Source organism: Ictalurus furcatus, chromosome 14 (assembly GCF_023375685.1).
Source record: "Ictalurus furcatus strain D&B chromosome 14, Billie_1.0, whole genome shotgun sequence".
Classification (NCBI taxonomy): Eukaryota; Metazoa; Chordata; class Actinopteri; order Siluriformes; family Ictaluridae; genus Ictalurus; species Ictalurus furcatus.
Window position 1 is genome coordinate 25,463,206 of NC_071268.1, and position 22,788 is coordinate 25,485,993.

Consider the following 22,788-nt stretch of genomic DNA (forward strand, 5'->3'; position numbering starts at 1 on the left):
GGTTTCCGTGTATAGTAGCAATGGTGACCCGAATTCCACTTCATTGCCATATCAAAACTGATTTAAAAAAATAATAAAATTGGCATCCCTTGTTTTAGCAAGTCGTTGTTGTTTTTTTTTCCTCCATAATCTTCCAATAAGATTTAATGACATTTATTGAACTGAATAACTCCTAACTTTTGAGTGTCACCATGCAGGAAAACACATTCCTACCTAATATGATGTCATGTTTCACCTCACCATCCCTTTAAAATGCTGAGAACGTCTTACTTTGAAATGCATAACGCTATGGATTCATTTTTTTTAATTTTTTTATTTTTTTTCTGATTTCCATTTCATGCTTTTGTTTTTAAAACACAAGAAATCCAAACAAGTTCTGTTTTTTTTTTTTTTAATGAAATCTCAAAGTGGCACCTGGATTTGATCCAAATGTCTTGGAGAATTCAGTAAAGCCTGTACGAAATGATCTCTCCTGTATCATAACTTTGTTGACAATCCTGGAAAAGAAGGCGGGTTCTACCGCCATGACTCCGGGTTGTCCGGGTCAAACTGTCAGCTGGAAAATGAAGCTACCGTCTTTAAAAATAAACAAATTAATTAAAATAAAACTGGCTTGAAGATATGTTGTGAAGACTTGGATTGTCAGTTTTGACATCAGTGTTTAGAGTCTCTTTTCCGAGGGGAAATCAAAGAAGTTGTTTTGTAGCGGTGAACTGTAAAATGCGAGCCAATCGAAGTGCAAGCGCTGCAGGAAATGTTTAAAGGTCATGTACGAGAATTATAATATAAAATATGAGGCACGTTTTGCTATGAAAGAGCAGATGAGAGCACTGTTAGGATGACAGATGTGACTGTCAGCTCCAAAATGCTTCGGTCAATTCAAAACCAGCATTAATTATTTCTCTATTTGTAACCAACCACACGTGAATGTCAAGCCAATTTTGTTATAGGCTACCATCAATCCGGTATTAATCACGGCAGTTCAAGTCCAAATGCCAGGGCTTCAAAGTCCCAGTGGGGAATTAATGAGACAAAACTTTTGTTTTTAATAGTTTAAAATGTGCTTAATTACAGATAAAGCCGTGTTAAATAACGTGCATAAAATGACATATTTCCGTGAAGCATTCGTTTAGTTCAGAAATCTCTGCCGGTGCTAGTTTCGACGTTTACTGCCTGTGGCTTTACAGTCAAAAGTGCTACCGTGGTTAATAATATATGAATGGCTTGAGGCATTCAGTCAGCATGACTGTGCAGGACTTAATACTTCAGAATGATAATTTCCTACCTAATTAGAACTGTAGCAATGCTGTATGTAGTATCTCTCCACAGGAAGATAAGGGCCGATGAGCAATGTGGCAATATGGCAGGTGAATGAGGAGAGAAAGTTTGGGGCTGAAAATGTTTGCTTAGTCAGAGGCAGATCTTAACCTGCCCAGTGGACATGCTCCAGGTGAGACAGTTCTCTGCATGAACACTCTCTCAATAGATAACTTTCAAATTAGACCAATGGAGACACACATTTGGTGTTGAAGTTGAAAATGTTTGAACGTCAATGCCGCCAAAATTGTTGACCTAATGGTTGTTTTGTTTGAAATACTGTACCCTGTAGAATAAGCGGTATAGAATATGGATGGATGGACCTATTTATAATGTTTTGGTTTGTTTGTTTGTTTTGCCGGCATGGTGTGGGTCTACTTTTTCTTTCAGAGTGAAGTGTCGCTGCAAATCAATACAACGTTCTTCTGACTGATCACCTTCATCCTATGATGAAGCATTTCTATCCTGACGGGACGTGGTCATTTCCAGGATGACTCCGCCCCCCAGTTCACAGGGCAACAGGGCTAACTGAAAGGATGACTGAGGATGAAAATCATGTAAATCACATGCTATGGCCTTCACACTCACCATATCTCAACCCAAATGAACACCTGTTGGAGATTTTAGAGTTATGTTTTAGTCAGCGCTCTCCACCACCGTCACCACTAAACGGTGCTCATCCTCCCAGTACGGTTCCTGAGAGAATCCGTGCTAAGCCGTATCAAATCAAGCAGCTTATGGTGGCGCAAAACCTTTGGGTGGTGTTTATTCCTTTAATTTGTCACCCATCTGTATAGTACAGTATAGTACATACTACTGTATATACACTGTACTGTCGAATGCTCAATTCTGATTGGCCGGGAAGTGTCGATTCATTTTATATAACAGCAGCTTGCCAGCTGCAAGGTTTACATTCTTATTCTCATTCTAATACATTATTGTTTCTATAGTAACAATCAACACGTGTCATTTTTGATATGGTGAATACACTTATTTAGCATTTACGGAAGGAGTCTCCAGTGTCAGAGCACTTTGCAGTAGACCATGGTAAAGCTTCAAGAAATCTTGACGTTTTCTGACGCAGGAAGGCCTTGAGAATAGAGGGCTCTGCAGCTTCTCGGTGACAAGTAAAGTTTTATGTTCGTACTAACTTCAAGAGTGAGAGAAAAAAAGAGGCTGGTGAGGAAATAGTTCTTTATAGCTGTTATAATGTAAGTGATAAAAGGAACTAATTCATTTAGGGGCGCTACACAACATTAAATGTAAGTAAATAAAAAAATTTGTTTATTTACTTACATTTAATGTTGTGGAGCGCCTCTAAATGAATTAGTTCCTTTTATCACTCACATTATAGCATATATATATATATATATATATATATATAATCTTTATTAAAAAAATAAAATAAAATTGCTGTGGTATTACAGGAGAACACACTCTGGGATGTCCTTTTACTTTGGCTGGTAATCATCCTGTCATTGATTATTTTCCTATAATAGCATGCCTCAAGTGGTGTTATTCAAATGATTCCTTAAATACTGTAGGTATACTAGTGCACATCACACAAAAGGATCAAAAGGATCTACTATGTGCTGCCATGGACCTGACTTTCTGCTTTGTATAAGGAATTGGGTCCTTGACTCTAACATGGTTTGGTCCTATACCCTAAACAGAAATTAAATTGTGTATACAATGTGTTCTTCAAAAAGCTCAGTTTAAAATCCATTCTGCACCCCAGCCTTTAAATACTACTGATCTGAGCCATAGTGCCCTTTATTTTCTGCTCAGGTCCTGTAACGAAGTGTCTGAGAACTGTAAAAGCAAGTAAACGAGAAATAAATAAATGAGGGGGGAAAAAAAGGTTTAGGTTAAATACAACAAATTCATCACATTGGTTCTTTGGAACGAGCTGAAGTGAGAAGATACACATCGATAAGCAGTCCATACAGGATTTTGCAGAGTTTTTTTGTGATTGTTGCGGCCCAAAATGCTTGATTTTGCTGCGTCTTTTTTTTTTTTTTACAAAATTTGCAATGCAGTGCTACTTGAACTGGCGAAATTGCAGTTGCACAAAATTCTTTTGCACGGTCTTTCACGGTAATGTCTGCTGGTAGATGTTAAAAACTTTTCGGCTGTACTCATGTTCGACGCACGTGAAACGAAGAGCTGCGTGAATGCGTGTTGTGATGACGTCTTCACCCAAACCTGTGGAAAATCTGCGGTAATTTAAAAAAAAAAAAAATTTCGAGCTCCTCCGAGTATTGCACAGTTTGCTTGATTTGCTAAATCCTGGATGGACTGAATAAGAATAATTCAAAACAATATCTATCAGCTTGTGTATGAGACACAGAAGTAGAGAGACCTGGAAAGAGCTTGTTCAATCCGGTGCAACTGCGATGTCATTCTGATGTGCAGCCATAGGTTATGGCTTGTGGTAAAGCTCCATCTTGACAGATTTGACTCTTAAAGGGTCTTAGAGGAGATCTATGGGTACTGACACTCAGTATGATACACTTCATAAAGATCAAGGGCTTTTTTTTCCATTCATCACATTTCCTGATTGGAACCATTTTTTTTTCCATGCAAGCACAGATGGTACCTCAAAACCTCAAAGCTTAAGCTTCACTAATTAATGTATGCACAACCAGACAATGCAACAGAATGCAAGACGTTTGAGTTTTCTTTACGTGTGTGTGTGGTGGCAGTCAGAGAAAGACAGAAATAGAGAGAAAGATAGGTTTTACCTTGTCCATGTGTTGGTTTGGTGAACAGTGATGTTAATGCCAAGAGAAGAATTGGACTTAGTGCCCTGATCCCCCTCGCCTGCATCCTCTCAGCTAGTGTGGGGCAAGAGCTAAAATGCAGAAGAAGAGAAAAAAAAAACTGTAATTTAGCGGTTAAATCCAAAAACGCAAATCATACTAGCAGACAAGATTGTATTGATATGCAACATGGTTCTACAGTATTGTGATATATTTCAGTGCACTCTAAGAAATAAGGTTTCCAAACTGTACTTTTCCGTGCTGGACTGTAGCTGTCAAAGGATCATCTTTTGTACCTTTACTCTGCTTTATTTTGCCATGCTTTTACCCGGAAAGATGCACATGGGTGTAGCTTTAATTAGATTTTATTAGTAAAGGCTTAAAGGTACATCAATGGTCTAAGGACCAATTATAGACGTATAATTAAATGTACCTTGGTAGAAGTATACTAAAGGTGTAACACAATGCACTAAACAGATCTGTATCTGTTTAGTGCATCAAATATCCATATCTGTATTTGGATTTGGATTTGGATTTAAACTCCAAAAGGGGGCGTGGCCTAAACTAGAACCACTCCAGAGAAACAGAGATAAAAATGGGAGAGGTATCAGCATGGCATGTGATTGACAGTTCCTCAACCTCAGCTACATCACTCCAGTTCATAACCGTGTTTTTTTTAATCCCATTCACACAGTTATTTTTTTTTTCTAGCAAATTGAGTTGGTTCCCAAACTATAAACAAACTAGTAGCCTAATTTAAACCACTATGAACCTGAACAGGTCGTAACCTAAGATGAAAGAATGAACACCTCACGTTAATGAACGTGATCTTTATTTGTCCCACAGGTTTCATACCTGACAGCTCACTCACACTAATATAAACCTTACACATGCTGAACTTTTTTGCTGAGTACCACAGGATCCCAGACCCGATGCACACCAACCACATGCCCTGTGAATCTCTCACGCAAGCCTACAAACACAGCTGTGCCTCTCTGATTCGTATGTGCATTTGAGTTGTTTGTTCCAAATACTGTATTGGTATTCAGTTACATCCCTTAAAGTACATTCACTTTTACAAGTCAAATCCATCCATCCATCCATCCATTTTCTGTACCGCTTATCTTACAGAGCATAGGGGCATAGGGAGAACATGCAAAGTCCGCGCACACAAGGCAGAGACGCGAACCACCAAACCACCAAACCACCAAACCACCGTGCCCACCTACAAGTGAAATAAAGGTATAAAAGATGTAACCTTGATAGTACCTTCCAACAACAAGGAAAAATACCGTTTCTTACCATTATTTCAGAAAGTGTACACAATTATACACAGGTGTGAAATAGGATAAATAATAGCTGAATTTTGGTTTAACCAACTGGGGTTGAGTACATTGAAAAAAAATATGTTAATATTATTATTATTAACATGAACATTATTATTGATTATATTTACTGCCTGTTCATGCATGGTGATGTATTTAAAAATAATAATAATAATAATCAAATGTTAAGAGGTTGACAAAAGCCACTAAGCTGTTAGACTTTCATTTTATTTTTATGATATTTTATATATATATATATATATATATATATATATATATATATATATATATATATATATATTAGTGGTTGATAATGTTGAATAATGTTGAACAGTATGACCAGATATTAACTAACATGAGAAAGTGGCTTAAGAAATGTAAAAGTGCCTTGAAGAGAAGTGTTATTTCTAAAAATAAATAAATAAACAAACAAACAAACAAATAAATAAACAAACAGTGACCTATTTAAGTTAAGGACAATAAGAAGAATGAGAGACATTGTGAAACTATTAGCATTATGCTATCGAGACTAAAATGGACAAATTCTTAAACTGGTCGTTTTTAAACTTTTTATTTTTTAAGAGACTGTGAAAGATATTGTTTAAAGAAAAGAATAATAATTGATAGTTTTCTTACCCCTTTAAAAAAAAAAAACGACGGTTGGTCAACGGTCTCAGTAGAATTCCACAGATTTTAAATGTTTTTCGTTGATGTTGTTGTTATTTTTTTGTTGTTGTTCCTCAGAACCTCCGCGCGCGCGCCACAGCTGCTTGTCCGGAGCTCGCGCCCTCCTCCTCCTCCTCTTCAGTTCACGGGCAGTGTTAAAGGTGTGCGTGTTGGTGTTGGAGCGCGCGCGTCGCTCATGCAGCTCTGCTCGCGCTGCTCGCTCACCCGTCTGTCCCTCCAGCTATTCATTCCTTCACCTCGTTAAATCTCGCGTGACGGGGGAGGAGGGAGGGGAGAAACACACACGAGCACACAGGTCCCATAGGCGATCAGTATTTAAGGGCGACGTGACTTACCGACGCCTCGAGCGCACTGTTACTGGATTTACAACTGAGAGAAAGCTCGCGCGCTTTCACTGCTGGGTGCGAATTCTTGGCCAGTTTCTCAGCTTCTCATCTTTCCTTCTGCTACTTCTTCTTCTTCTTCTTTTACTTCTGTACATCAGGGTTCTTCATTTCATTCTTTCTGTATCCGTGTCTTTAGGCACTTAAAAGTTCTTAAAGGAAATGAAATCTACACATTTTCCCCTCATACCACAACTGTAGCCATGTTTCTTAGCAGAGGTCTGCTTCTTTAAAGTAAGGAAATGTATAGATACACTATATGGGCAAATGTTTGTGGACACCTGACCATCACACCCATAGAGTCGGATCCATAATTATTTGGACAGTGACACACTTTTAGTACTTTCGCCTCTCTTCACCACCACAATGGATTTGATATGAGGCAGTCAAGATACGATTGAAGTGTAGACCTTCAGCTTTATTTCAAGGGGTTTATCGAGAGAGAAAAAAATGCATTAACCGTTTAGGAATTACAGCCATTTTGTACAGAGTCCGTAAATTGTCGCTGGCTCAAAAGTAATCGGACAATTGACTGATAAACAGTTTCATGGCCGGGTGTGGCCTGTTTACTTGTTATTTCATCACAGATTAAGGCGATACAAGGTATGGAGTTGATTTCAAGAGTTTGGTATTTGCTAGCTGCTCATGGGAACTCTCCGTATGCGGTCCAACGAGGTGTTGGACCGCGTATTGGCCTGCAACGACTTGCAACTATGCAAGCGAAGGAGGCCATCATTAGGTTGAAAAAAGAACAGACCTGTCAGAGAGATGGCAGAAACTTTAGGAGTGGCCACATCAACAATTTGGTGTGTTCTTAATAAGAAGGAATGCACTGGCGAGCTCAGCGACACCAAAAGGCTGGGAAGACCACGGAAGACAACTAAAGTGGATGATTGCGGAATTCTTTCCTTGTTGAAGAAAAGCCCCTTCACAACATCTAGCCAAGAACAGTCAAGAACACTCTGGAGGAGGTAGGGGTATCATTGTCAAAGTCTATAATCAAGAGATGCGAATGTGAATACAGACGGTTTACCTCAGGATGCAAACTAATGGGAGCACTCAAGAACTGAAAGACCAGATTAGACTTTGCTAAATAAAAAAAAAAATAAAAGCCCTAAAAAAAAAAAGTCTGACCAGTTCTGATGCAAGCTTAACTTGTACAAGAATGATAGTAAGAGAAGAGTATGGAGAAGGAAAGGAAGGGCTCATGATCCAAAGCATACCGCATCCTCCGTCAAACATGTGGAGACAGTGTTATGGCATCGGTATGTACAGCTGCAAATGGAACTGGATCACTGGTGTTTATTGATGACATGACTAGAGCTATAATTTCTGCTCAGATTCAGTCAAATGCTGCAAAACTGACAGAACTGATCGAAAGATATTAAATGGTCTTAAATATCTAATGACCTTAACCCATTTTAGCATACTTTTCAATTACTGAAGACAAAACCGAAGGCAGAAAGACCCACAAAAACGCACCAACCGAAGGCAGCGGCAGTAAAGGCCTGGCAAAGCATCTCATGGGAGGAAACACAGCATTTGGTGATGTCCATGGGTTACAGATATCAGGAAGTGATTGACTGCAAAGGATTTGCATCAAAGTAATAAAAACAATCATAATATTTATGATCATGTTCGTTTGTCCAATTACTAATAGTCCAATTACTATTTAGGGGGGCTAAATCTGTAATGAGATATTCAACAAGCACATATGAGTGTAACAGACAGGTGTCCACAAACTTTTACCTTTATATACACACACACACACACACACACACACACACACACACATATATATATATATATATATATATATATATATATATATATATCTCCTGTGTATGCCTACATTCAATTTTACTATAATAAACTGTTCCTTTAACTGTTGCTGCCTTACAGCTCCAGGGTCCCGGGTTCGAGCTTGGGTCATGGTTTGTGTGGACTTGTTCACGTTCTCCCTGTGCACTTCCCCAAAAAATGCCAGCAGGTGGACTGGCGAATCTAGATTTACCCCTAGGTGTGAGTGTGCGTGAGTGTGTGTGTGTGTGTGTGTGTGTGTGTGTGTGTGTTGCCCTGTGATGGCCTGATGGTGTTTACATCTTATGAACAGTGTTCCCAGATTAGGCTCTGGACCCTGACCAGGATAAAGTAGTTACTGAAGATGAACAATTGAATGAATGACTGAATGAATGAATGAATATTCATTTTCATAACTGTTAAAATATGCACGTGAAATAGAACTAATTATATTATGAATGTGCATCAGTAATAGCAATGGTCGCGATCGCAAAAAAAAAGGACAATATTTTGTATTATTATTAATAATTCAGGTCTAAGACCTATTTTTATACTTTTATACTTTTATATGTTTATGCTTTTAGCTATACCAATGTGTGAAAGTAAACATTCTCTTTAACATGAAGTTCTTTTAACTAGCTGGTTAAAACTGTTGGGGTATTTAGTTTCTGAGAGATATACGATGACTCTTTCAAAACATATTTTAAGGCTATTTAATGTGAATTGTTGCAGCTAGTTGAGGTTTGATACACAAGGTTACTTGTATATTGCGCAGTGTGAGTTTCCTCCACATGTTTATTCTCTGTTTTTTGTTTGTTTGTTTGTTTGTTTGTTTTTGACATATTTTTCGTATAGTACATTTCTTGTACTTCTCCATATCCAATCCAGTTTTTGCTTTCTTGTTAATAGGTTCCTTCTCTCCTTTGAACAGTTTTCAGTTTAGTTTTACTTTACTATAATAACCCTGCCTGGGAGAACTGTTGTCAGAACTTTGCCTCCAGACCCTTTCACACCTGCAGCACATGACCAGCTATTTGCATCCCATCCATCATCAGACCACATGCAGCTAGACGATCTTGGCCAAAAGCGATATAAACACTCACCGTCCACTTTATTAGAAACACCTGTACACTTGCACATTCATGCAGGTAATTTATGACCTGCATCTGCATGTTTTTTTTTTTTCTTTCTTTTTGCATTGCGCTGCATGCCGCCACATGATTGGCTAATTAGATAACTGCATGAATGTGCACTTGTATAGGAGTTCCTAATGAAGTGGACAGTGAGTGTATAGTTAGGTAGTGTTTTGAGGTTGTTTCAGCCAAGAGAATTGTAGTAATCAGGGTCATCTGCTTATTGGGACACCAGTCTACTGGGGGAGAAAAAAAGAATCATTCTTTCTTACGTTATTTGTACAACTTTCCAGAAAGTTCCAGATTCAAACTGCCTCGTTTATAGCCGTAAACAAACAATTAAGGGTTAAACATTAAGCGTTAACTGCTTTAGACATGCAGCCATGTTAGTTGTTTATCTGTACATTTGCAAGCAAGAAATTTTATACAACTTGACTGTTGCGAATTTTAGTTGCGGCTTTAGGGTATCCTTGTGAGATTATCCACAAGTACAGAAGAGTCAGAAGCGCAGAAGGCTCCAGATGAAGGACGCAGGAGGATAAGAGCATTAGGAAGAATCAAGCAGGTCCACAGGGTAAGAGGATACACATCATTAGTATTATTGGTATAAAACCTCTTTAGTGCCATAGAAATATTTCTACAGATAATTCCACAGTCACAAGATGATGGTATCACAATTTTTTTTTCTGGTATCGCCCCCCCACAAAAAAAATGTCATACTGTATGTTTATCTTGTGAATCAGAGGAATGCACCCCAATAGGCTATAAAGCAAGTCTCTCTCTCTCTCTCTCTCTCTCTCTCTCGTTTGCTCTCCTTTTCTGACTGTCGTCCATGTTGGATGTGCCTGAACAGGCCGCGAGCTGAGCAGAGGAATGCAGAGTTCGAGATCACTGTGACTACCAGGTCACAGCCATGACAGGAATGACTCTCCATAAATTTCATCACTCACTTTTCCCCATGACAGAGGAACTTTGGGCGTGTAAATGTGTGTGTGTTAGAGAGAGACTGACCTTGAAGTAACACTCCGAGTTCGACATCAAAGGAATGTGGAATAATGTGCTTATAAAAACTCAGCACTGAGTAACAACTCCCTGAGACTGTACGAGGAAGAAAGCTTGAAAGGAATAAGACTCGAATGGGAACCCGTCCTCTTCTGGGTGTCACCGGATTACGATTATAAATCATTACTCTTCTGCAACTGTTATAAAGGCAAGGAGTAATAAGCGTGTTAAACGCATGTTCAGTATGATGAGCACAGGTATATCCTGAATATACGTATCTCCTATATATCTATCAGCTGTTCAACCAATGTTGATCTTCATAATGTCATTATTTACAATGGCATACGGTTTAAATTCCTCTGAAATATTAGTTAGTTTGATTTAAACATGTTTAAAAATTGTTATTTGAGAGATATAAGCTGATGTTCCATCAATTTCCTCACCTTTCTAGAAAACTATGGAGCAGCATGCTCATTGCCCTATTTAGCTCTATAGAGTTATTCTTGCACCTAGTGGTCAAACATGGGAACTGCAATCAACATTAATACAGGCACAGGAATCATGCTGCCCCATGCTCACTCTATGAACATTTTCAGTGGAGGAGGAGCTCTTGTTATAATCCCAAACAATCAGAATTAAATCTAATACATTTCTGAAAACTAAGGTAAAGTGTAAGTGCAGGCAGTGTGTGTGTGTGTGTGTGTGTGTGTGTGTGTGTGTGTCTATGATGTTCAAAATCATTTTCAAAGTATTTATTGATACATTGGAAAGATTGGGAGAGGGAAAAGGGAATCATGGGTGGATAATGCCCTTACATCAGAAATGTGTGCATACTGTGGTGACCTTGTTTCTCGTGCAAAGGCTGAGAAACATGGCTGTCTCCCTTTTCCAATGCAGATTTTTTTGTGTGGCTAGTTTCAGGTCTTGTCAAGATTGGAAGCACATCAGCTTCATGGAACATAGGTTGTTGAACAAAGGTACATTTAAAACCACGCAAAATAAGATGCTCGACTGTATGCTGGGTGATTGTATGCTGTCGACACTCAACTGCCTATTACTCTAAACATTTCACTAGGTAGTAACCTATAGCATAAATCAAGTGTGATGTTGGCCTGCCCCACCAAAATCTATGGTCACATGACCCACAATGTCATAGTCACATGTCCAGTGTTAACCCATGCAGTGGTAGCTCAGGGGTTAAGGTTTATTGCTTGTGACAGGAAGCTGGGATTTCAAATATCTTGGGAAAAATCCTGAGGAAAATTCTTAACCATTAAGAGGATTGGATTAGATTCTACCACACTCTGGATAAAAGTCTATGCCAGGCTATGCTTCCTTGGTCCAACTATAACATAACTAATCCATACAAATACGTCAAAGATTTTTGGTGTCTAAAGACTGTTCATTTTTTATAAGATTGCTAATAAGACTCTTTTATTATTATTATTATTTATTTTATTTTTTTTTACACTTTTCTGGCCACAAGGTTCAGAATCTTGAAGATTACAGTGTGATTGCAATCCGTATTTCAATGTGTAGATTTCTAGCAGTCAGTTTTTCGGGGCAAGATATAGACCCTGGTTTGAAAATAGGCAAAACAGGCTGTTTACGCAGTTGCCCACATTGACATTTCTGTGATCATCATTCATACCAGTATTGTATAAAGTAGGCCAATAAGGATTTTGCTGGCGATATATAAAGTTCTTATGTGGTATTAACGCAACACTTATAAGAAAGGGAGAAGGAACGAAAATGAAGCAAAAGAAAACAAAAATAAAATTAAATAAAGTTTTTTTTTTAAAAAAGGGAAGAAAAGAGAAAATATATCATGCACAAAACACATAAAAAAAACCTTCGAGGAAACAATGACAACGGGAAAAAAGGGATACAAAAAAAAAAAGAGAAAAGAGAGAAAAACAATACAAGTGGAATCTGTATATCATTTTTCCAGATCTCCTTATCATGCTATGTTGATATAGGAGTATACTGTCAGGGTGTGTGTGTGTGTGTGTGTGTGTGTGTGTGTGTGTGATCTTGATGCAACACTTAGAGCTAGAAGGCACAAGAATGTATGTAAGATAATGTGTTTAAAAGATGGAACGGGCAGAATAAACAACCATCTTTTTGATTTCTTATCTGAAAGCCTGTGTTTATCCTCCGGGTTTCTCATTAGCAGAATATCTTTAGGTTATTATTGAATAATGGACTTGTATCTAGGTGCATCTACACATTAACATTCAACAATTTAACTCCTTCATGGCGTTTCCAGTTCAGCTAGATCGAGACACATTACTGCGAATAAACATGCAACTCAGTGTGTATGAAAAAACACTATTGCTATACGTATATTGTTACATAGCTCAGGGGTTCCCAAACTTTTCCACTGAAAGGCCCCCCAAATAGCATTAACATTTGACCGAGGCCCCCCTTTTGCAAGATGTCTTTAAAACACATTAAAAATATAGACTTTTGAATATATCCACCTTTTTTGTATTAATAATGACATCTTACATCTTTATATTACATTACATTAGGAATTGATTGTGTGTGTGTGTGTGTGTGTGTGTGTGTGTGAGTGGTTGTCTGAGAGTGAGAAAGAGAAAACATACTAGTGGGAGGGATGGGCACACCAAGTTGTTGAGGCCCCCTGGGCGCCCCCTGGCGGCCGCAGCCCCCACTTTGAAAACCACTGACATAGGTAATATAAAATAAATAAATTTTTTTTTTTTTTTTTTTTTTTTAAATCTTGCAACAACACAGTGTGGGGTTGTCACAAATATTATGTTACTTGCTTTACAGGATGAGGTTTTCCATTTTCACCAACCTATCACAAGCTTCTCTTGCTATTAGTTATTGCTATAACATTTCTACATTTACATTTTATGGCATTCGGCAGACGCCCTTATCCAGAGCGACTTACATTTATCTAATTTATACAACTGAGCAGTTGTAGTCATGACCTTTTGATCAGTAACCCAGAGCCTTTAACCACTGAGACACCACAGCCAAGAAGTGCCTGCTCTACACTACAGAAATGATATACAGCGATATATAAGGATATATAACAATTAGTTTATTAAGCGTAACATGCACGGTAAAGTTATACTCGAATCCATCAGACTTACACTTCACCTGCCATCTTGGTTAGTCCTGTTTTAAGTCACGTACTGATCATAACTATTGCTCTAGTGTCTAGGGTCACAGAGGAGCCTGGAGCCTATCCCAGGGAACTCGGGGCCCAAGGCGGGGGACACCCTGGACAGGGTGCCAACATATTGCAGGGCAAAATTGCACACACATTCACACACCAATTCACACAGACAGTTTGGAAATGCCAATCACCCTACAGTGTATGTCTTTGGACTAGGGGAGGAAATCAGAGTACCCAGAGGAAACCCCTAAAGCACTGGAAAAACATGCAAACTCTGCACACACAGGTTAGAGGCGGGATTCGAAAGCCCAACCCCGGAGGTGCGAGGCAAACAAGCTCCCTTACACATAGCTCTGATTTAGATTTACTATGAATATGAATTAGGGAATACTTTGCATAGAAAAAGAAGATCTGCTCTGGCCTGATGTCTAATCTAATGTCACAGTTGTGTGTTTTTTCAGTGAAACAGGCTGCAGTATAAGGTTCAAGGGAGTCCTCTATTGAGTGAAAACCACGCTTAATCCAAGAATATATACAATTATCTAATACAAATGAACTAGCAACTGGATATTAAACTTTATTTTGAGATGGAGCATAACTTTGTAGGAATGTGTATTCATTTCATGAAAACAAAGTATAAATGAAGATAATACTGCCATCTAGAGTTTATAGCACAACTGTACATCTTAATGCTTTTAGTAAAGCACAGATTTCATTTTGACCCCTGATTCGAGTAATATTATATATATATATATATATATATATATATATATATATATATATATATATATATATATATATATATATATATAGCACCCTCCAATAATATTGGCAGCCTGTGACAAACAGTCTTTATTGTTGAACCTTTGGATATTTTGTTTAAAAAAAATTCACAAAAATACTCAGCTCTCATGGATATCAAACAACCGCAAACACAACACGTTTATATATATATATATATATATATATATATATATATATATATATATATATATATATATATATATATATATGTTTTAAATACAGACGTGCAACAATTATTAGCACCTCTATGAATTCATATGAGAAAAATATATTTTAAGTATATTACCATTGATATTTGACATTTTTTTAGTAACAGGAAATTGTTCAACCATGACTTCCTGTTTCACAGGGGTATAAACGCATTCCCTTAGTCATTCAAACCAATGGGTAAGACCAAGGAATATAGCTGTGATGTGCGGAGAAAGGTTGTTGAGCTTCACAAAATGGGGCGTGTCTATAAGAAAATAGCACAAGCATTGAAAACGCCCATTTCCACCATCAGGGCAATAATTAAGAAGTTCCAGTCGACTGGAAATGTTATGAATCGACCTGGAATTGGACGTGTGTCTATATCGTCTCAACGCACTGTGAAGAGGACGGTTCGAGTGGGCAAAAAATCTCCAAGGATCACAGCTGGAGAATTGCAGAAGTTAGTTGCGTCTCGGGGTCAGAAAGTCTCCAAAACTACAATCCGAAGTCACCGACATCACCACAAGCTGTTTGGAAGGGTTTCAAGAAAAAAGCCTCCACTCTCATCCAAAAACAAACTCGAGCATCTTCAGTTTGCCAGACACTACTGGAACTTCAAATGGGATCGGGTTCTATGGTCAGATGAAACCAAAATAGAGCTTTTTGGTAATAAACACCAGAGGTGGTTTTGGTACACAGAGAGGTAGAAATATGGAAAAGTTCCTCATGCCCACGGTTAAATATGGTGGTGGATCTTTAATGTTTTGTGGCTGTTTTTCTGCCAGAGGACCTGGACATTTTGTTAGGATACATGGCATCATGGACTCTATCAAATATCAACAGAAATTAAATGAAAACCTGACTGACTCTGACAGGTTTTCATTTTAATGAAACTTTTTTTTTTTCCAATGTCACTTACAAATCATCAGAACATATATGAGGCATTTGAGGGTTAGTTAGTTATTAGGTTAGTTCTATTTTATTGAGTCAATCAGTAGTTAGGAAGTAATTTCAGGTAGGAACTAAAGTTGTGAGTCTGAAATGTAGTACAGTACCACACGCACAATATGATTTGGTCCAAGTAATCATCCGAGACAGTTGTACCAAACCACGTTTAGAAAATCGCGGTCTCAAGTCACATGTCGCCTGCCGTGCTGTTGCTTTGTCACTTGTGAATGCATGTCATCCAAGAACATGTCAAATGAATGGCCACCTGTTGCGTTGCTGCTTTCTGTCTGTCGTACCCGATATCTAAATCTTTCCATAATCGATCTTCATAGACTCGGTTCAAACGGCATACGTATATTGAAATAAGCATTTTAAATCTGTAAAATAGCAGGTATAATATTACATTAGTCCCTGACTCCCACAATTTAAAAGTGGAATAGTATCAGAAAACTGATCTGTATGATAAATTTATAAAAATAAATAAATAAATAAATAAAAATTATAAATCGTGATTTTCACTTCATAAAACTTGAAATAAATCTTGAGTTTATGTATTTTGTGGGTAAATAAGTTAAACAAACTTATATTTATGGGTCCAAAACGCAACATTTTAAATAATGTTTAGTCATGATTATTTGATTTGAGGGTTTACAGTGGATGTGTATATGAAACAACAGATTTTGGATGAGATTTCTGTTACATAGTACTTACATCAGCCTCATAAACTATTCTTCAAAGGATGTGGCTCAAGGGCTTAACAGTGATTCTTTGACAAACGTGGGATTTGAATTCCCAATCTTGTTGTCATTATGCAAGCACCTTAACCACCTAAAGCATGGGGTTTTTAACAAACGTGACAATATCTCCAATCTTCGTTTCTTGTATAGTTATATCCTGAATGAGTTAACCTGGAAACACAGGACAAGGGTCAATATATCGCTTATCGCTGCATTTGTGTATTAAATATTTCATTTCATTCCCCACGAATAAGCGTATGAATGAATGCTTGTATAATGTCTTAAAGCACACCTATTACGGTTTTTAAACGTGCCTAATTTTGTTTTAAAGGTCTCGTACGATAGACTTACATGCATCCAAGGTCAAAAATACACTTTAACGTGTTCATAATTTAAACCGCAGCATTACCTTTTCTCCCCCCAGTGTCACAAACGACTCGTTCAATGATCCGTTCTAAATGATTCATTATAAACTCCTCCTTTCAGAGAGCATACTCTGCTCTGATTGGTCAGACGTCCCAGTGTGTCGTGATTGTTCTACCTCTGTCAGCGAGCGGCCGATGAAGACCAGAGGCGAGGCTTTTTGTTACAAACCTACGTAGGTCTGTACAGGAAGTAAAGTCTGGAATCACTAACGACTCGTTTCAGCTGTTCAGGATCGGTTCCTTCTTTTGGGAGTCGATAACTCTGGTGTGTAGGTTCCTGGTTGCAGATGTGTGCTCGTGTATATTTTCTTTTGCATATTTGTATAGTTTGGATATGAAATGTCCATATGAAGTGTGAAAATGAAGATCATTCAAACGAGTTGCGTGCATAGAAATTTATTTTTAAGTGCGCACATGGACAAAGACATATAACTGTAGCAGAAACCTAAAGAAAGAATAAACCAATTAACCGGATATCTTTTCCTAAGTTAAACAAAGAGACTGTATGCTACAAACACACGGCACAGGCAAGTACTCTACCATAACCACACATTACACATTAAACCCAACACATCCATCTTTAAATTAAGTCCAGTGTGTACATGCAGTATAACGAATCATATTTAGACTTGTAACAGAGAGACGGAGGTATGTTTAGTATGTTCATTTACAGAAATCATCATTATTAACTGTCTATTGAAGTACAAACTCATCATTGTAAAGCAATGAATACAGAACGAATGAGCAATATATTCTGGGTAATACTTTCCGTGGCACATGTATTCATAATGAATTAAGTGACAACATATAATTATGTTTGGAATTAAATGTTTACAAACGAAATCGTTTGAATTATGCTTATTGTGTACTTTACATTGTATAGTTTGTACTTATAATAATACGCTTTTAATAAGAAATACATTAGAGCAGTCCATCACTAATTTATACTATTTTAAATGTTCATGATAAATATTAAGGGTGCTTTAAAGGTGTATACTGGTTTTTATTGCAAAAGCCATAATTACAGCACGTTTATAACTGGAGTTCTCAGTTTACTGGGCCAAATATCGGTGCTTAAAAGATCAGCAAGTTAGGTTAGTTAATATAAGAATCGATTATGGTATTGATATTTTTAAGTTATTATACCACAGCACTGTTAAATTCTCATATTTCATTGGTCAGAAGGTACATTTTCTAAAATTGACCGTTTCCCACTCTACCTGTAGGGCTCTTGTGACTAAACTGACTAGCTAAATCAATGTGTATATATGTGTATATACTGTTATGTATATGTCTACAGTATGCTAGTTTAAATTGGGACTTTACCAAAATAACTGCTAACTAAGAACTGCTGAGAAAATGGAAATCTACAAATCAATATCTCAGATAATCAATAACTAAAATCTGTTCGCTAAGTACTGATAACGTCTACTGAAAACTTAGATCTACTAATCAATATCTGCTAATATAGTGAGGGGAAATAAGTATTTAGGCACTTAATATACTTCCAGTGCATATATCCACTACAAATCTAGACACGTGGTATCCTTTGACGTCGTACTTATAAATATGACTTTATAAAAAAAAAAAAACATGTATTCATAAACATAAACAAAGATATGTTTAAAAACAGAAGAGATAAGGGAAAAAAAACGTATTTAGACACCATAAATGATCAACATTAGGACAGTTGGTACTCATATTAGTAATAGTAGTTGGAAATCACAGATTCGAGACGTCTATGGTAAGAATTCGTTCTCTTTTTGCAGCATCGTGGTCCGATTTCGGCGCATTCCTCTTGGCAGTCCTCCATAAATGAAGTCAGGAGATTGGCTAGTCTATGCAAGCACCTTCAGTTTCTTTCTTACGTGTGTTATTATGTGCTGTATGTTTGGGGTTATTGAACCGTCCAGCTTCACCCCAGATTCACTTCCTTAGCTGATGAGATTAAATTCTCCTCTTATACACTACCGGTCAAAAGTTTAGGCACACTCATTATTTTTTATCCCCCCCCCCCCACACACATTTTAGAATAATAATAAAGTCATCAAAACTCTGGAGTAACACAAAGGGAACTATGGGAATTGTGTTGTGATAAAAAATCCACAATGAATCAAAATAACGGAGTATTTTAGCATCTTCAAAGCGGACGCCCTTTTTGACTCGAAGAAGCGTTTTCTCAGCTGATTTCTTGAGGAATTTCCCTGAGATGCTTTTTAAACAGCATTAAAGTATTATTAGTTCACACCGACGCCGGACACTTATCGGCTGCTTTTCGGAAATATTTCCCTCCGAGTCGTCCGTTTAAATGAATTTCGTTTGTAAATAAAACGTTCGTTTTCTAATGAAAGAAACGGATACGTCGGCACGATTATATTTTCGTCTACGACACCGATTTCACACGTTTCATCACACGCCTTCAGATCGAAAGCTTTTTAACATCATGAGAAACATCTGAGTCGAGTGTCCACAAACTTTTGACCGGCCGGTCGTGTATGTCCCAGTACATCACTCCATTCGTGTTTCTGGCAATCATGACGTGTAATGCCCCAGTACTGTCTGCAGAGAAGCAGAACTTATCACAAAACTCCCACCCCCATGCTTCACTGTGGATATAATGTTCTTAAAGATCAGACACGACGCTCCTTTCTCCACACGTGATGAGCTGAAGTATTGGCAAAGAGTGCTTTCTTTATGTTAGTAAATTATTCTGATTCTAAATGTTTTTAGATGTTTCTCTTTTAGTTTTGTGTGAGGTTTAGGAATGAGGATGATTGTGGTGCAGTTCATTGCTTCTTGTTGTGTGTGTCACTGTTGTTCCTGCTGCTTTCAGGTCATCCTGCAACTCATTTCCAGTGACGGTTGGCTTCTCTCTAATCTTCCTTATCATTAGTCCGAGGGCATGTTGTGAAATACTGTGTGTGTGACGCACCTGCAGATCATCAAAACAATAGTTCTATGTTTAAGAGGATGTTTAAGTTCTTCGCGATGGCTCTGTAGCTAATTCCCATTCGAGTGATGTTGTACCTGAGAATTTTAGGAAGCCCCTTCACCTTCACCATGATTGCTACTTGTTGCGTGAAATCTTCTCAACCAAATGCAACATCTTTTATAATAAATGTCACCAATAATAATCTCAAGGGCATTTTTTTTTTAATTTTTTTTTTTTTGCATCTTGAATTTGATTTCTATACATAATATATTTTTTTCCCCATTTGATATATATTGAAATTTTTTAATCTAGTCAATTTCTTAAAAGATATATTTGTTTAATGTTTAGGACTATATGTGTTTTTGTTCATATTTATAAAAACGAAAAAAAAAAAAAAAAAAAAGACATTATGAGTGTACATTTGAAGTGGAAATATGCACAGGACGTATGTTAAATAACAAAAACAAAAGTGTCTGAATACTTATTTCCCCTCACGGTATTTCAGGTCTGCTTACAAACTGTCTAATGTTTAAAATCTAATACGGAGAACCATTCTTTGTTTCGTACCGATTTATCATTTTTATAAACGTTGCCATGCAAGAGACAGCGTTGGGGTCAAAGATTGTCCCTCTGCACCTGAGCTGGTTTTACAAACAGCAAACACAAAGGGTTGTTCTTTACAAATATGATGGGTACTGTCACAATTTACAGGGTTTTTTTTTTTTGTTTTTTTTTTTTTTTAGCAGTCTGATGCAGCAACTCATCACCTTGTATGTTAGTGAACTTTTTTTTTTTTTTTCAATTGTTTTTGAATTACTTCTTTGAATTTTTAGAGTAGCTTGTTTAGTCATATCCTCAGCAATCGAGCGCCTCCATCACCTCCATGACGACAGTGCGAGGTCCGGTGAGGATGAGATGACTGACCGTCCGGTAGTCCATCTCCAAAACATTCACTCCGTTTACACACACTACAAACTGACATACCTGAAATCACACACACACACACACACACACACACACACACATCAGATTTGGGTTCTCATTCAAATGTTAGATCTATTATCTAGTTTACATAGAGTGTTAGCATAAAACTATTACTCAGCGCAAACATGTAAACATGTAAACATGTAAACCTAGGGTGCGTCTCAATCAGCTCCCTAGTTCAGTAGTCAGGGCACGGATCAGGGAGTCGGCCGTTTTAAGGGCTGTCTCAATCGCAAAATCCTTCCAGGGCACTGGAACATTTGCTCCCTAAAAAAATCCCACAACGCCCTGCAAAAACCATGGAGCACCGATGCTCGCTATGTTCCCTTACTGGAAATGACGTCATATTTTCTGAAGCCTCTCAGCTCGAACAAAATGGCAAAGAAGAATGACGAACGCTCAGCCGACTTCATCTACAAATGTAAGTAGCTTGTTATCGTTGTTGTAGCTCTCAAAAGTCGTAAGACCCAAACAAACGGTATATAGAACGCCGAATAAAGTTCATCGCTAATGTAAGCAATCGTTTAAGTGTTTAATGTTTTTTTTTTTTTAAATTCACTAGCTAGCCTATGATCCCGCTTGAAGTACCGTGACAGAAACGTGTGTGATTAAGCTAACAAATTTATATAAGATGTAATAATATATCGTATAATGTCAGAAAGATATCGGTCCTGCCTGTTGTTGATAAACGCCAGTGGTGATGTTTTACAACGCGAGTACGTAGTCGTGTCACCAGAAACTGAGTCATCAGTGAAGGCCATCATCAACAAGCGGAGAAAATGGAGGACCACGGTAACCAAGTTACCAAGAGCAGGATGTCCCTCCAAAACTGATAAAACGACAAGAAGAAAACATATCAGGGAAGCTGCCAAGACACCTACGGCAACATTAAAGGAGCTCCCTGCATGTGTATTCTTCACTTGTCTGGGCTATCGGGGCTGTGGGCTAAGGGTGGCCCTTTCTAATGAAACACACACACACACACACACACACACATCTAAGCCTGCTGTTATAGTCTGATGAGGCCAAGTTCGAACTATTTGCGCATAATTCTGCAACCCCAATTCCAAAAAAGTTGGGACAGTATGGAAAATGCGACAAAAAAAAAAAAAAAGCAAAAAGAGCCATTTGAAAATTCAATTCACCCTGTACTACATGCAAAAACGCATTATTAACACATTATTTGATGTTTTACTTTGTGAATTTGATTTATTTTTGAAAATATACACTCATTTCATATCTGATGTCTGCAACACACTCCAAAAAAAGTCGGGACAGTCGGGTGATTACCACTGTGTAACATCACCTTTTCATTTAATAACACATATTAAGTGTTTGGGCGTTGATACACCGCCATACCATGGCAGACGCTGGCTTTTGGACCTGACGCTGATAACAGCTTGGATGGTCCTTTTCCTCTTTGGCCCGTAGAACACGACGGCTGTTTTGTCCAAAAACTATTTGAAACGTCGACTCGTCAGAACACAAAACAGGATTCCACTGTGCTACTGTCCGTCTCAGATGAGACCGAGCCTAGAGAAGTCAGCGCTGCTTCTGGACAGTGTTGATGTATGGCTTCTGCTTTGCATAGTAAAGCCTTAACTTGCATCTGTGGATGCAGCGGCGAATGGTGTCGAGTGACAAAGGTTTACCAAAGTATTCCCGAGCCCATGTCAGGATCTCCATTACAGACCCATGACGGTTTTTAAGACAGTGACGTCTGAGGGATCGGAGATCACACGCATTCAGAAGTGGTTTTCGGCCTTGCCCTTTACACACCGAGATTTGACCGGATTCCTTGAATATTTTAATCATATTGTGCACTGTAGAAGGTAAAATGCCCAAAATCCTACCGATTTATCTTTGGGGAATGTTGTTCTCAAAGTGTTGGCTTACTCACTGACGCATCTGTTGGCAGATTTGGAGCCTCGACCCATCCTAGCTCTTGAAGGACTAGGCCTTTTTTTGAGGCTCCTAATATACTATGATTAGACGATTGCCTCACCTGTTTCACATCACCGTCTCATTTCAACTCGTCACATCGCTATTAGTCCAAAATTGCCCCTGTTCAACTTTTTTGGAACGTGTTGCATGCATCAATTTCAAAATAAACCTGTATCTTCAAAAAACTATGCAGTTGAATAGGAAAAAAACATCAAATACCTCGTCTTTATACGTTTCAAAGTACATTTACAAAATCCCCCCTCAT

At 37.9% G+C, this 22,788-nt stretch overlaps 2 protein-coding genes and 1 long non-coding RNA gene across 12 annotated transcripts in view; 1 reads left to right on the top strand and 2 right to left on the bottom strand.

The window, feature by feature from the left end:
- LOC128617864 (collagen alpha-1(XIV) chain-like) overlaps positions 1-5,293 on the bottom strand; it is an 85,908-nt gene extending 80,615 nt beyond the window's left edge. Inside the window, 2 exon segments of the mRNA XM_053641058.1 lie at positions 4,062-4,171; positions 5,209-5,293. Of these exon segments, the coding sequence (XP_053497033.1) occupies positions 4,062-4,171; positions 5,209-5,234 (136 nt within the window). The 5' untranslated portion in view covers positions 5,235-5,293.
- Positions 2,097-14,196, top strand: LOC128617865 (uncharacterized). Of its 9 annotated transcripts, none has more exons than XR_008387616.1 (8): positions 2,097-2,496; positions 4,999-5,081; positions 5,211-5,321; positions 6,149-9,422; positions 9,859-9,981; positions 10,261-13,503; positions 13,599-13,880; positions 14,022-14,196. It is a non-coding gene; the product is annotated as an uncharacterized LOC128617865 (long non-coding RNA). The 9 variants fall into 9 exon arrangements; XR_008387620.1 differs by having other exon boundaries at positions 6,149-6,708; positions 8,377-9,422; positions 10,261-13,880; XR_008387618.1 differs by having other exon boundaries at positions 6,149-6,492; positions 6,614-9,422; positions 10,261-13,880.
- Positions 14,197-17,043: 2,847 nt separating this feature from the next.
- Positions 17,044-22,788, bottom strand: part of LOC128617821 (DEP domain-containing mTOR-interacting protein) — a 9,173-nt gene continuing 3,428 nt past the window's right edge. Inside the window, exon 5 of one of the 2 annotated variants that reach the window (XR_008387608.1) lies at positions 17,044-20,579. Coding sequence is in view for 1 of the 2 variants with exons in the window: in XM_053640985.1 (XP_053496960.1) it covers positions 20,451-20,579 (129 nt within the window). In the remaining variant the exon portion in view is untranslated. The remainder of the gene's footprint in view (positions 20,580-22,788) is intronic. The other variant, XM_053640985.1, reaches the window with a different exon arrangement.